At 33.4% G+C, this 14,671-nt stretch overlaps 2 protein-coding genes across 6 annotated transcripts in view; both read right to left on the reverse strand.

Annotated features, from left to right (window-relative positions):
- Positions 1 to 4,870, reverse strand: part of LOC144852138 (uncharacterized) — a 70,953-nt gene extending 66,083 nt beyond the window's left edge. For all 5 annotated transcript variants that reach the window (XM_078709869.1, XM_078709872.1, XM_078709870.1 and 2 more), the window contains exons 1-3: positions 4,725 to 4,870; positions 3,753 to 3,822; positions 3,155 to 3,271 (exon numbers count right to left, since the gene is read on the reverse strand). In XM_078709869.1, the coding sequence (XP_078565995.1) occupies positions 3,155 to 3,271; positions 3,753 to 3,822; positions 4,725 to 4,771 (234 nt within the window). In that variant the 5' untranslated portion in view covers positions 4,772 to 4,870. The remainder of the gene's footprint in view (positions 1 to 3,154; positions 3,272 to 3,752; positions 3,823 to 4,724) is intronic.
- A 241-nt stretch (positions 4,871 to 5,111) lies between these two features.
- On the reverse strand, positions 5,112 to 13,869 carry LOC144851709 (lysophosphatidylserine lipase ABHD12-like). The gene is made up of 12 exons (XM_078709300.1): positions 13,774 to 13,869; positions 12,972 to 13,093; positions 12,705 to 12,810; positions 11,282 to 11,398; positions 10,805 to 10,881; positions 10,406 to 10,535; positions 10,134 to 10,171; positions 9,208 to 9,287; positions 8,794 to 8,876; positions 8,517 to 8,595; positions 8,045 to 8,166; positions 5,112 to 7,612 (listed from the first exon to the last, which is right to left on the reverse strand). Exons 1-12 carry the CDS (start codon positions 13,860 to 13,862, stop codon positions 7,597 to 7,599), a joined length of 1,059 nt encoding a protein of 352 aa, XP_078565426.1. The 5' UTR covers positions 13,863 to 13,869; the 3' UTR covers positions 5,112 to 7,596.
- Positions 13,870 to 14,671: the final 802 nt, after the last annotated feature.

Consider the following 14,671-nt stretch of genomic DNA (forward strand, 5'->3'; position numbering starts at 1 on the left):
CGATGCACAATCTAAAAAGGCTGAAATTAGAAATTAAAATCTACATCTATGAAATAATAATGATCTTTAAACCTGGTTGTTTTATAATAAAAGGGTGATTTAGATTTTCTTACAAAAATCAATAACCTATTAAACTGCTAAACATAAAAAATTACTAATGCTTACTGATATCCAATGCACACTGTATGATGCATTTCTAAATAAAGCTTCCCCTTTTTAATTATTTTAAAAACATAATTATTTTAATCATTTTTTATATGTAATGTAAACCTTTATCTTCACTATCAAACTAGTTTGACAAAAAAAGTCACAGTGTGATATGCCCAAATATGGTACAGTAGTGATACAGTATGATGTGATATCATTGTTTCCATAAAGTTTGGTAATGTAGACAGAGCTTTAGGAAGACAATTTAAAACATTCTGGACACCATTGAACCTACTGTACTACTGAAACAAATTAATAAGTCCTTAGTCCTCTGCAAAAGAAAGTTCAACAATAATAACATAATAACAACAGTGGTACAATACAGTAACTTGGGCTAGCATTTTGACTCCATGATGTACTGTATTTCTAAAAGATCACAATTGGTATTACTGGATATAATACCATTATGTTATCATACAATGCTAATTTACAGACCATTAAATACAGTATTAAAGACAAATCTATAGTTTGAGTAAATAGTAGCGCATTTAATTACAATACTATCTCCCAACGATCGTCCTGATAACCAATTCAAATAATATTCTGGACACTTGATTCAAGTGGTCAAATACTGATATACAGTATGACCTGTATTGGTCATCACTGTACAGTGTGTAGTTACAATCAAAATTGTCCAATACTGTATGAAAAAATGTACAATTTGAAAACATTTTTATATTTTATAAAACAAGTTATATTTCCAAATTAGGTATTGTTTTTTTATTTGTCTTTCAGTTTTAAACCAAGTTTTTACCACATATGTTGCACCCCTCCTCACCCTTCTGTACACATGCCTGGTTACAGGTAACAACTTAGTAGGGCAAACATACAGTACACAGACACACACACTTTGTCGTGGTAGTAGCTCTGTACCTCAAGTACTATACTAAGAAATATATTTATTTTTGCTAACTGTACTGCGGTACATCTCAGTCTCAATTTGACGGACTGATTCTTACAATTGACAGTGACAGATGTCACTAGCTACTGTACATACAGCCCAATTCAATCAATACTATAGGGGCAATCATAATATCAGTTCCGCTGTTTTATTTACCTATCATCATATAATATTGACCTTTCTTTAATGAAAGAGTATGGATCATTGCCCAGGAGACGAAAAACACACAAAGCCTTCTAAACATAGAAATGACAATAAAGCAGTTGATCAATAAAGATGGTGAGTATGAATAGATAAGAAAATTAACTCAACTACTAGTGTTTTTTTTATGGGTTTGTTTGATTTGCTGGACATAAAGATGTAGTATGTGACAAGTCATCCATAATCTATTGATTTAACATTTTCTAACAGTATTTTGTTATTTTCGTACATACAGTACAGAAAGAAAGTACTGCAACTTTAGATAGAACGTAGGCTACGTTGTTGGCTTCGTAGGTTCCATTGTTTGGCTTCGTAACCTCAATAAACAACTTTCAATGAGCTATGTTCTGAACTTCGTAGGGAGTTCGTAACCTGTATAAACAACCCTGCGATGTTCTTAGTGAAGTAATTAAGAAGGTGTGAAATTAATGTGTTAAATTTAACTGGCGGAGGACCAAGTTGTAAATTACTAAAAAATAAATAATATTTTTTAATCGTAATCTTTTCCTTTGTGCGTGTTTACCTACTCAACGGCGAATATAAATTTCCCACGATGTAAACGTAGAGACACGATCCAACACAGGTGAACCGCAACGAACAGGCCAACTAATAATAATATAGGGAACGTCCAGTCCATCCAGAAACGATGCCGAGAAAAAAAAGATCGTAAACAATTCATTCTAAATATAGTATCAGAACTTTCAATCGGTCGCTCAAAAAGACTGCCGACAGAAGACCGTAATTAATACAGACCTAGTTTTTTTGGTCACATGGCATGAAACGCGATACTCTCTGCTTTACCGCAATCTTTCACGTGTTTTTTTTAAACTTAGTACAAGAGGGTGGCTGCCGGTCTGACGACGATTAATAAGATCGTGTACCTGGATTTTGTGTCACATGACATGAAACATAATACTCTCTCTCTGAAACTGCTCACATGTTTTTTCCACTCCAAATTCTGTTCGGGCTTTTTGGCCTAAGCCAGCCCTATGTTAAATCTTAATATGGAATATATATTTATTTTGCATATATTTTGTTGGGTTAGGTGTCGTTGTTTTTATAATTTATAGGTATTCCAAGGTAGGATTAAATAATTTTTAGTGTAGGCCGCCGAAACAGGCTAGCCTCGACTCTCTCTACGTGAGCTGAGGTCCACCGGCCCGATGTCGTTTCGTCGGCGGATTTCCGTTCAAATTAGGATAACCGATACGTAGGGCGGCTACAAAAATTGACGTCTACTATCTTTAGATAGGATTTTAATTAGCAAACAATACATTGTTTGTCTGCATTGTCAATGCTTCTAAAGGCGATAACAATGGTGTTTACTAGCCCTACGAACCACCCTACGTAGGCGCGCCTAGATAATTATCATAACAATACATCGTAGGCTACAAACAATACATCGTAGGAGAGAACAATACATCGTAGGAGAGAACAATACATCGTAGGCTACGAACAATACATCGTAGGCTACAAACAATACATCGTAGGCTACGAACAATACATCGTAGGCTACAAACAATACATCGTAGGAGAGAACAATGACCTACGATCTACCTACGCGTAGGCTACGAAAGGCTACGCGTAGATACGAAGCAGTAATTTCTTTCTGTACTGTACAGTTTTCTGAAAATTGGCTGATATAGTATTGTCTACAGAATACTGACTAAAAATCATCCTTTGCATAAAGCAAAACTTTACCGCCAGTATCCACACAGTAGTTAAAGTAGTTTGTTATCAAATTTTCAATTTTCCCACATGCGATCGCTGTACAACCGTCGCCATGAATTGTTAGATATTTAAAGCACTTAACAAAAATTTAAATCTAATTGATTTGACACTCACCAACTCTTGTGAGGCATAATCAGGCCTTGATTTATCCGCTGATAGATAACAATAATCAAATGTGAAATTTCTAACACGTTGACGATTGCGGTCACCTTCTGTGGCTGGTCCATCAACCTGCAATCACGTCAAATAATACTGTATTAGTTGGCAAAAATAAAATAACCAAACATATATTTTTTGTGGGTATTTCTTCAAATCTGAATGTATTTTTACACAATTCTTTTTGATTAAAGATTCATTGGAGCAGAAAGTACCTAATGGATTGCCATATCCAGCCATCTTCCTTTCTCTAAAAGACTTTCTTTAGGGTCTTTGACATTTGTTTCAGTCTTCCTCTGGCTCACTGTCAGATTGCGCATACTGTACATCATTAGCGACTTTTTATTTTCAAGATGCAACACGCAGCTACGCGAATGTCGAGTAAAAAATTGGTGCATAGCTCCATGGAGTATCGTGAAAAGGAACATTGAGATGCAATTGGTGTGAAAAAGACGCTTAACTCCAGTCCAAAAACTGTAGTACTGTTCTCTTTTAATACACACTTAACCTAATGTCACCAGAATTTATGTAAGAAAAAATAAAAATTATACTGTACCTTCAAATTTATGATGCTTAAAACATTTTCATTAACATCCAAAATAAACGCTGCTTCGGTTTCCTTCTCTCTGTAATATCAGCAAATAATTTGTTATTTTAAAATAATACAGAATGAGGAAAGTATGTATTATAAGGAGGAAAATAGAAATGTACTGTAAGTTATTATGCCATCCAATTGCACATACCGTAGGCATACAGTACAATAAATTGTTTAATAAATTTTTAAGTGTAAGAGACTATTTTTGGTTTAGTTTTGGTGGCATCTTTAAGTCCAAGTGGTCTAACAACTGATATGTTGACGACATCTGTTCCTGTTTGCAGAAAGATGAGAGCTACTCTCATTTTTCAGTCTCGCTCATTTTCTTATCTGTATTTTGAAAACCATTATTATTTTTGGATAATTTAAAATATGAGAATAAGCATTTAAAATGAGAATAAGCTTTAAAAAATAAATTATTTCATGTAGAATAATAAATTTCAGAATAATGTTTTAAATAATATAATAATTGAATTATACATTTAACATAAGTACAGTAGTACATTAATAGCTGGCAAGAAAGAAAGTTAAATCCATTATATTTTGACAGGCCAACAATGGTTAGCCCAGGGCCAATAATCTGAAAATCCCAGGGTATCTTTTATCAAACATGTCCCTCAATACAGTACCTCAATTATTAATTCAGAATCACACTCGTAATATCTAAATTTAGATAAAATTATTTGAGTTTTCAGTGCATTAACAATGAACATAAATCATTACAGAGATAAAATATTGACCATGTACTGTAAAACCTTTCTGTACGGAATTACCTACAGACAGTTACTGGGCGCCCAGGTACTGTACGTATCCCAGCCAGGTAAACCACACACTACAGCACCACGACGCCCACCACACGTAAGTTCCAATGCTTAGCTGCTTTGGTAGAGGTAGAATTAGAAACTCAAGTTCAGGCCTAATTACTACACTTACTTTTTACTCAAAGGTCGGACACGGACTGCAACTTTAACATTCGCCATAGCAAATGATGTAAGCACATATAAAATCCCATAATTATTTAGAAACCACCAAAGATGATGTTATTATCCTAGCCATGTTCATCGCATTGTTTATTCCACACTCACAAAATCTCAACAATACAAATTTCGCGTCTTTGGCAGACGATATTCTTCTTCTAAATTGGTGGCGCTAGACATGCTCAAAGAATAGTATTACAGCTGTATACTGAACTGATCAGAAGTTTTCAATACATTGTATTAACATTCTCTATCTAATTCTATCTATTCTCTCTAATTTATTTTCATATAAGTATTTAAAACAATGAATCAACAGTTAATAGAAAAATAACGCTTAAAAAAGTAACAGCTGCATTGATAAAGTTTATTTCAAACATTTTTAAGACAAATATTTCAGCAAATCTAACTACCTATACTAAAACTAAACATGGAGTAGTAAAGTAAAATCTAAGTAGTTAGATCTGCTTAAATGATATACAAATCAATAAATAATCCATTGAAATCCTTAATTTTCCACAAAAAAAGTTAGTATGAATTATAGAAAGTAAACATCTTGTTATCTACTACAGTTTTTTAGAATAAAATTTTTTAGAACTTTTTCCCATGGCCAACACATTTGTATCACATCAAAAAAAAAACCTGACAGCAAACATACCCTATTAATATAATATATACATATTCAATATTAAACTGCAACAATTAAGGAATTAGTTTTAGAAAAGAGCATTGATTGCTATACATCAAAAATATTAAAATAGAATAAAATTGATAGATAAAAAAATACATTAGAAATAATTGTGAACAAATGGAAATATTAATAGTTTATTTGGTAGAATTGCATTACATTTATAGCAGCATTGATTATTATTTATAAAATAAAATCGATTGAAAAATACATTAGAAATAATTATGAACAAATGGAAATATAGAGTATAAAACTATAATCCTATTCTTTAATATAATCACACAACAATATATACAATTTTTATGAGTAACATGATTACAACATATTTCTTGAATACTGAGAGTACCCATCATAGCATAGACCATAAAATAAGAGAAAAGTCTCTCTCTCATACCAAATAATACAAGGAATTAATTGAGTACCAACTTAACGGCAAAATACTCTGTTTACTATAAATTTGGAACGGAAAGTCAGTACTCAATGTAAAAAAATATCGAATACACAAAATATCAAATATGTCAATTGATTGTACAGGTAAATGTTATTCTTACTTTATAATTCAACAATTAAATGTCAACTTATGTTATTGAATGACAAGAATTGAACTAAATTATAACCAATTATTATAACATGATTTATCTGTCCACATTTATAAAATTGCTATTTTAAAATTTTTAGTTAAAACAATAGAAAACATAGTATAGAAACACAGTACCATCATTTACAATTCAATAATTAAACAAATACATAGTAACATCACATTCAATTTTAGTACAGTATAGAGCAGCGTTCCGCAACCTTTTTTGACCGCGACCCCATGATCCTATTTGGAAATTCTTGTGACCCAACATTGCGTATTTGAGCTACAGGCTCCCCATGCCTGTGGCAAAGCGAATATTGTTAAAAGACACCCCTAGATGGCTGGAAATGGTACTCTAACATGTAAAAATCATGATAAATGGCACCTCTAGTTGGCTGGAAATGACACTCTAATAATAGCGTGCTTGCAATTGGCAAAATGATCGTAGCCTACTTTTTGCACTGGTAAACACATTTGCGTTCAATGCTAACGTCTAGGCGTTCTCCCGAACCATAACAAGTTCTCCTAGCTAGGGCCTCAACAACATCGCTATGAGTGTAATTTGGGATGGACCTGTTTCTATTGTTCTTTCTATTATTCTAATGTTCATTGTAAAAGTTCCCACCGGCGGTACATCAAAGGTCGCAGTTTTTCAGTCAAGTTACACACTCATTTGCAAACTACAGAAAAATAGCGTTGTAGAACCAGTTAGTAGGTTATTAAATCCACGTCCTAACAGGGGATTCCTCACTTCTATATTAACAACAAACTATGTGTCAAAACCGTTGTCGCTTTCCAATTGTGTGTACGCTACGGTACTCGCCATGCGTCAACATAGGAAGGGAAAAAACTTTAGATGTAAAGTGTAATCAGTGTTGTAGATTCTGCAAAACTGATAACATTTCACATATAGACCAGTGTATAATTGATAAAAAGTTTCAGTATCGGAAACAATTTCGCAACCAAACATTGGGTGGCGACCCATAGGTTGTGGAACGGTGGTATAGAGTATCACAGTGCTGATGTCACAATACTGACACATTATGTGACTGTAAAGTATATTATAACTCAATGATTAGAGGTAGCAACTATTAAATTGCATTGTATTGTAGGTAATAAATAGTACTTAGTGATTAAATTTTAGTATGCATAAAAGAAACTTTTAATGTGAAAAATATTAAATTATGTTATCCTTACAAACATGGATATACCACTAATATTATTATTAAAAGTACTGTAAGTGTAAATATTAATAATTTAATCAAGGACAAGGTAACAACATAATTCATAAGAACCCTTGCCAATGTTATGACTATGGATTACAGTTCCACTGTCTTAACCGCTCGGCCACTGACGTTTAGGGTGCACAATGCCAATGAATGCCTCTTGGAAGCTTTTATGCCTTTTTAGTCGGTAAATAATTTCATTTAAATATATATTAGTATTTTAATCAATCAATATTAATAGGTACCTCAGTAATTAGTCATTGTGTCAAGATTATAATACAGAATTTAGTCCAGGATTTTCCAAAATCATGTCCCCTGTTAAAAATCAAAACCATCTCTATTTCATGAAAGTTCTGAAATGAAAATTAACACGTTTGATAGATAAATATGTCATATGTATATTAATAAAGGTTATTAAAGTTTATTCATTTAAAATTATTTTTGAAAAACTGTGTATGATCCCTTCTGCATCAAAAAGGGATTTCTTCAGCTGTAATAACCAGAGATACACAGAGAAGAAAATTGAATCATGAATAAACATGCATATAATCTTTCGCTTTGCACAAACAAATTTGCCTAGTTGAAAACAGGCTTTAAGACTGTTAAACAATGACAGGTATAAAACTGACAGTGATAAAACAGAGGAGATTTGGAAGATTGAATCATGAATATGTATGCGTATAAGCTTTCGCTTTGCGCAAACAAATTTGGCAAGTGGAAAACAGGCTTTAAGACTGTTAAACAATGACAGGTATCAAACTTGCAAAACAAAAATAATTACTGACCTAATAATCTCCTTAAAGTTTGTTGCTTCACATATATACTTATGCCCATGTCCAAGGCTACCCTCAAGTGTATGAAATGTCACCTGATCATCAGATCTTGTTGATCTAATACTATTGTATAACTAAAGTAAAAATAAAACACTAATGAATAAAAGTTTAATTACATGACAATAGATGTTTCAGACAGTAAACAGGTGACAATAATCTATACAAAAGATTAACCTGTGCATTATCGGGACAGTATTTGGTCGATTTAACATTTATCCTTTGTCTAATGTCTCCAAACAAAAGTTTGCTATTTTCATCTTTATATTAAGATAGCTATAAAATTCAATGATAAAATCAGTATACCAGTTTAGGCTTATTTTACACAATTTGTTATTGTCTTAAAAGTGATTTTCCATATCAACCCATCAACTATACATAGGTTTTATTGTAAGTATTTAGTGTCCAAAAAAGAATTTACACTTACAAATTTACCCAGCTTATATGGAACAATAACATCATCTTCAGCATGTAATATATGTATAGGACAATTTACATCTTGTAAACTGAAAAAAAGAAATCATTTTTTTACAAATACAAATAAAACCATTAAAAACATATTAGTACGTACGTATCTCAAGACGTAATATTTTTTTTATCAAAGTCAAGTTCTGGCAATATATTACTAATGTATGTCTGTATGGATTTCTATCTGAAACAATTTAACTCATATGTTTGGATAAATACATTAGAAAAATACTTACTTTTTATCGCTTTGGAAGTGTTGAGACATTGGTCGGAAAGGATGGGTGAACAAAGAGTCAAAATAAGGAAAAATACGCCATGGCTGAAAAAAACAAAAACTTCTCATGAAATTATTGTTTGGTACATAGAGATATAATTATATAAGGACACACTTCACATTGAATGTTGTATAGGTTCAATTGAGTCGAGCTTAGGCCTGACAAATTTGATACACTCTGCAAGGTGGAATAATGTTGACAAGCTTATGCAGTGCAGCGTTACATGTATGCCATCTTATTGACCTCAAGAGTATAGTATTACTCATTTTGGGTATTGTGCATTTGGGTCTTTATCTAAAAGTATATTGGGCTTATCAACCATTATAAAAGTAAAATTATATTTACAATCTTGATTGAGACTAATACTGTACTCACAATTGCAAATGGATGATGGAGGGCAGCATCATGTAAATTGTTGAAAGGCGACTCAAGGATCACAGCAGCAGGACAACTCCCTGAAACAAGACCAACGTCAATCAAAGTTTAATAAGTGTAGCATGTCATTTGATTGATTGGTTGGTTATGCAGGATGTGTGTTATACAATTAATGAATGTTTAGTATTGAATTGAAATATATTTTATTTATACTGGCCGACTTCTTCAGTCTCCCAGAGGGCTCAGTTGTGATCAGTGGCTGTGATGTACTAGTACACCGGGGTAACCCCCTACTCGTCTCGAAAGATGTACTAGGTTCTTTAAAGTGCACATGAGCTAGATCTGTACACTGGACCTACAGTTTCTAGTCTTTATCTGAGAAGACTCGTTCTACCCCCAGAACGATGGAGCGAGTGAGCCTCAAACACATGCTAATGTTATGGCTACTTAATTACAGCCCCACTGTCTAAACCGCTCGGCCACTCACTCACTCTATTGTATTGTATAGCCTGACTTGGTTTTCACCTCATTGCATAGAAAAGTCAATTTTTCACAAACATATGCTCCCATTCAACCTATAAACATTCAGTATTTGTATATTTATCTTGGTTCCCACTGGGAAGTAATGCAAGGATGTAGAAGACGCAATGCAAGCGAATTGACCAATTAAACAAGCTAACAGTACGAATCATCCATCGCTTGTGATTGGTCAAATTACCTGTGTTGTGCTTACATCCTTTGCATTGCAAGCCTAGTTTTAAGTATTGCATCATGAATAATATGGTTACTATAACAGTGTACACATTACTAGCCATATAGTAAAGGGCCACCTCATAGACAGTGTATATTTCTAGTAATGTCTATACGGAGTTTCTTCTCTAGAATATACTAAATCACCAACTCTTGCAACAAGATTAATTACATACCTTTAAGACATAGTTTCTTTGCAGCTGCAGACGCAACTCTGATAAATAAAAACAAAAAAAGGAAGATAATAATAATAAATATTGTGAAGTTATGATGATTTGCCCAATTCTGACATAAACTTTACAAAATACTAAGTACATTTCGAAATAAAAAACAATTGTTAAGCATATCACTAGGCCCCTGCACAGAAGTGCTCCAGAGGTTTTCCCTGTTGGCTAACCCAAATGAAATGATTTCTAAGCAAATACAAAATCATCAGGTGCTTACTTACGCTGTCCCTAAAGAATGACCCCAAATATAAATTTTTGATTTGCCACTCCTTTGCTTGACCCAGTCCCAGGTAGTTACAGCATCTGCAATCACCCCCTCTGCTGATGGTGTTCCTGTTGAATCACCATACCCTAAAGAAGAAAGTCAAAATTATTTAATAATCCAATTAATTTGGGCTTGAGGTGACTGATTGGCTTGATTGCTCTTACTGATCATGATATCATTTGATTGGATTTTCAAAAATATTATCTTTGTCAAAAACAGTATAAATGGATATTCTATAGTATAGTTTTCTGTAAGAAAAATACATGCTTGTTCATTTATCGTCGATCATTATCGTCCTAGTGTAATTGGGCCTTAAACCTGTCATAAAGAAATGCCTAGAAAACAGATAAAGTACCTCTATAATCTATTGCAATAACATGATGATCAAGATCTGATAAAATCTTATACAGTGAAACTCTGTGATACGTCAATCTATAAAACAAAACAAAGCTCATCAATGAAATACAGATTTTATATACCTAGGTCTGTTTTGGCTGACAATTTAAAAAAAATGGGTTTTAAGAAACCTGTTTTAGTTATTTGTTATAACAACCATGTTGCAGCTTATTTTTTACTCAAAATAAAATTTATCAGTTTGTCTTTGTTGTTATTATTATTATCCATAGAGAGTAGGCAAATGTTTGCACTAGTCAATGACCTTCTGAAATTAGGTCAAATTGAGACCACAATTGTGTTGCAGCTAAAAATTGCTCCACAGAAACCGTTTTAAAATGTTACTGAATTAGTCTAGACATTTACTGGAATGATTTACAGGTCAATCAATTCATACGATTTCATTATACTTCATACGGCAATTATAAAATGTTTTTACCTGGTCCCTGAATTTCCATGAAGATAAATCACAACTGACTTATCATCACCTAGTGCATCACTGAACTGCTTGTTACTTGTTATACCTTTATTGCGAAGACTTACTGGAAGAACTTGCCTGTCAAATTAATAATAGTGAAAGTAGGATAACAAACTTGAATACTACAAAATAAAGGCAAGAAAATGAAAGATCACTTTTTGTCTCTTTTCTTAAACCGATATAATAATGATATATAATATACAAATTTGTAAAGCACCAATTCCAGCAACAAGTGATCAAAGGCACTGTGGACTAAGATGTTGCACCTTTTCAACAACATTCTTCTTCCCTAAGGGTCCCATCGTGTCATCGGCAGCCAACTACGGCGCCATTACGTCTGTCCACGACAGTGTGTGTGTATGAACTAGTACACAGGGGTAACCCCTACTCGTCTCGAAAGATGTACTAGGTTCATTAAAGTGCACATGAGCCAGATATACACTGGACCTACGGTTTATAGTCCTTATCCGAGAAGACCTGTTCTACCACCATGGAGCGAGTGAGCCTCGAACCCTTGCCGATGTTATGGCTATGGATTACGGTTCCACTGTCTTAACCGCTCGGCCACACACACTCACTGTTCGATATGGTTGTTGTTTCATGTTCCGTGACTTGCTAGATTATTTTATTCTTTCGTCATTTTATTCGTTACTATGCCCAGCAGCTGTACAGTTATCTGCTCATCATTTTTACTTTATTTTTTCAAGTTTTATCTACTAGTATAATCTTTTTTTTCCCATTCTTTTTTTATATTATTAATTTGTCAAGCTATCCCGTCACCAAGATTTTTATCTTGTTGGGATGCTGCCTTCGTCCATTACTTTTTTTCAATAATCTCAATCTGTCATTAATGTTGTTTTATTTATTGTCTTTTGGATGAAAGGAAATGTCTTGTAACACATTTTAATGTAACACTCTAAATATATCCTATTTTGTATAATTTACACTTTATGCTGGTGGGGCTTGGCTATATAATTCATTTGGTAACAGCCAAAATAATTTAGTACACTGGACCTTGAGTTTGTATGAAATGCTTAGCCAACAAACAATTTTAAACACAATAGATTTCTAGGGAGTGTCATTCATGAATTACTCTTTACTGGTAGTAGGGCTTTGTCATAATTATATGTTCAACCAACAAACAATTTTAAACACAATAGATTTCTATAGAGTGTCATGATGGGAAAGTTATTTTATTCATGTTCAAAAAAGAGTAAAATTATTCACTATTATTATTCATAGTAACGAAGTACATACATTTACAATATTAAGTTTCTACCTACATCACTAAAAAGTGTTTATATGGAATAGAATTTAACCCCTGGAATTAGTGTTTATAGTCCTAATTCGAGATCATGTCGCAAAAGTCTCAAAATTGACTTACCAGGTACCAATTTGCACATCATCAGTTGAATTCAACTTTAAATTATTAACTCCTTCTATGCCATACTTGGAAGGGTTATTGAAGTCCAATATAAGAGGATAATATACTAAAAACAGAAAGAAAAATTAAAAGATTGTATGAACAGTGTGTCCTATTTATATGTTGTGTGTGTAGAAAGACAAGAAACATCATCACAGTATAACCAGTGAGTTGTAACAAGGTATAACCTTTAGTTTAGGTCTTTATTTAATGTACAAATTTGATTACCTGACGATAAGAATATAAGCTCTCGTGGAAGAATTGGAACATAGTGTAAAACAGCTGGAATAGATACATATAAAGCTATTAGGCCTACTGCAACATATTTTAAACATCGTGGAAGGGACGATCTGAAATAAATAGAAATTTACATTGATTAAAAACGTAAAATTTTGGTTTAATTTAGTATCTGTCTTTAAAAAGATGTTTGTGTCAACAAAGACTCTTTACTTAGTAGGGGTCATACTAATCTACGCGCGGTATTGCCCGGTAGGGTTTTTATGACTTAAGTACATGCTAAAATTATATTTAATGTTATCATGATATTTAATTGTACGTTTTATACATTTTTAATGTATTAAAAAAACTGTCAAAATACTGATTTAGGTTTAGGCCTATTCCAAATTGTGATGAAGCTAATGACTGACGCATTTTAGAATGAATGAAAATATTTTAAATTAACACGTTTCTGGGACAGAAATATATAGGCCTCTAGGCCGCTAGTATTATTAGTAGGCCTACCCTATACTATAGGCTAGGCATTACTTTATTATTAATTAGGCCTACTAGGGGCCTAGCCTACCTGATCTTAAATCATAAAACTAGGTCTAGCCTAGGCCTAGTAGTAGCCTGGACCTACTGTAGCTAGCCTAGGCCTAGGTGGTGCTACAGCACTTTCGCATCTCTAATTCACCTGCTGTGCTCGGCGGCGGTCAAAGTGAGTCGAGTGACCGTCACCGTGAACACTTAGCCTAACTAGGCCTAGGCCTAGGCGCGAAAGTACAGTTACAGTAGCGCAAAAATGTAATACCTGTATGGTTGATGGCTGGGTAAATGTGTTTCGCTTTGAGTTTTTGTCTCATCGGTTGCAACAGTACTGTTTCCACTTCTCAAGCGCATTTTTACAAATTGTTATTAATTCTATTCGAGATATGACCGGTTGGGCCGCGCCGCCGACAAGTTGAGCCGCCGGTAATTTCTATGAGACATTTCGCGTAGTGACTAGAGTGGTGTCCTAGTACATATATAGATAAATTAATTAGGTCAATCATGAATAATAATAAATGAAGCAACATTTTTTTGACAAATGTTTTGTCTGAATCTGAAATAAAACTGAAAATTATTACAATAGTATTACGCTAACCCTAATTTTTTTTATGTATTGTGTAACTGAATTTAATGATACAAAATGTATACACAGGTAGTTAGGGCGGTTTCCATGGTCTTTAGGTTTATTGTGTCATGAAAATAAATAATATATAATTACATACTACAATACAATTTTGTTGGTTTGAGCCGCCATAACAACACAGCAAAGGAAAGTAGTCATATTTAATAATTTAATTGTTTTTAATCTTTCAAGATAAAAATGCAGTGCACTCCATAATATTTTTCTCGCGTACCTCGCCTCAGTTCATACAACTGCCCTATTAGGACCTATAATTTATAGATCCATGGAAAAAACTAATTACTTTCCTCGCTCTACCCAGCACCTTCTCAATTCGGTCTTTATCCCCCTTACATGCCCTTACTGATATCCCCAGCCTAACATACAATAGGCCTATGGGACAAATAGAACATCACTGATTAGAAAAACATTCTATAGTACTGTACAAATATCCTGGATATGGTAGCGTACAGTGCTAAACTAATCCTATGTATTATCATTGTGCTCAAGTGCAACTAAAATGGGTATGGTAGCGCACAGT

The sequence above is a fragment of the Antedon bifida genome, chromosome 9 (assembly GCF_963402885.1).
Source record: "Antedon bifida chromosome 9, ecAntBifi1.1, whole genome shotgun sequence".
NCBI lineage: Eukaryota > Metazoa > Echinodermata > Crinoidea > Comatulida > Antedonidae > Antedon > Antedon bifida.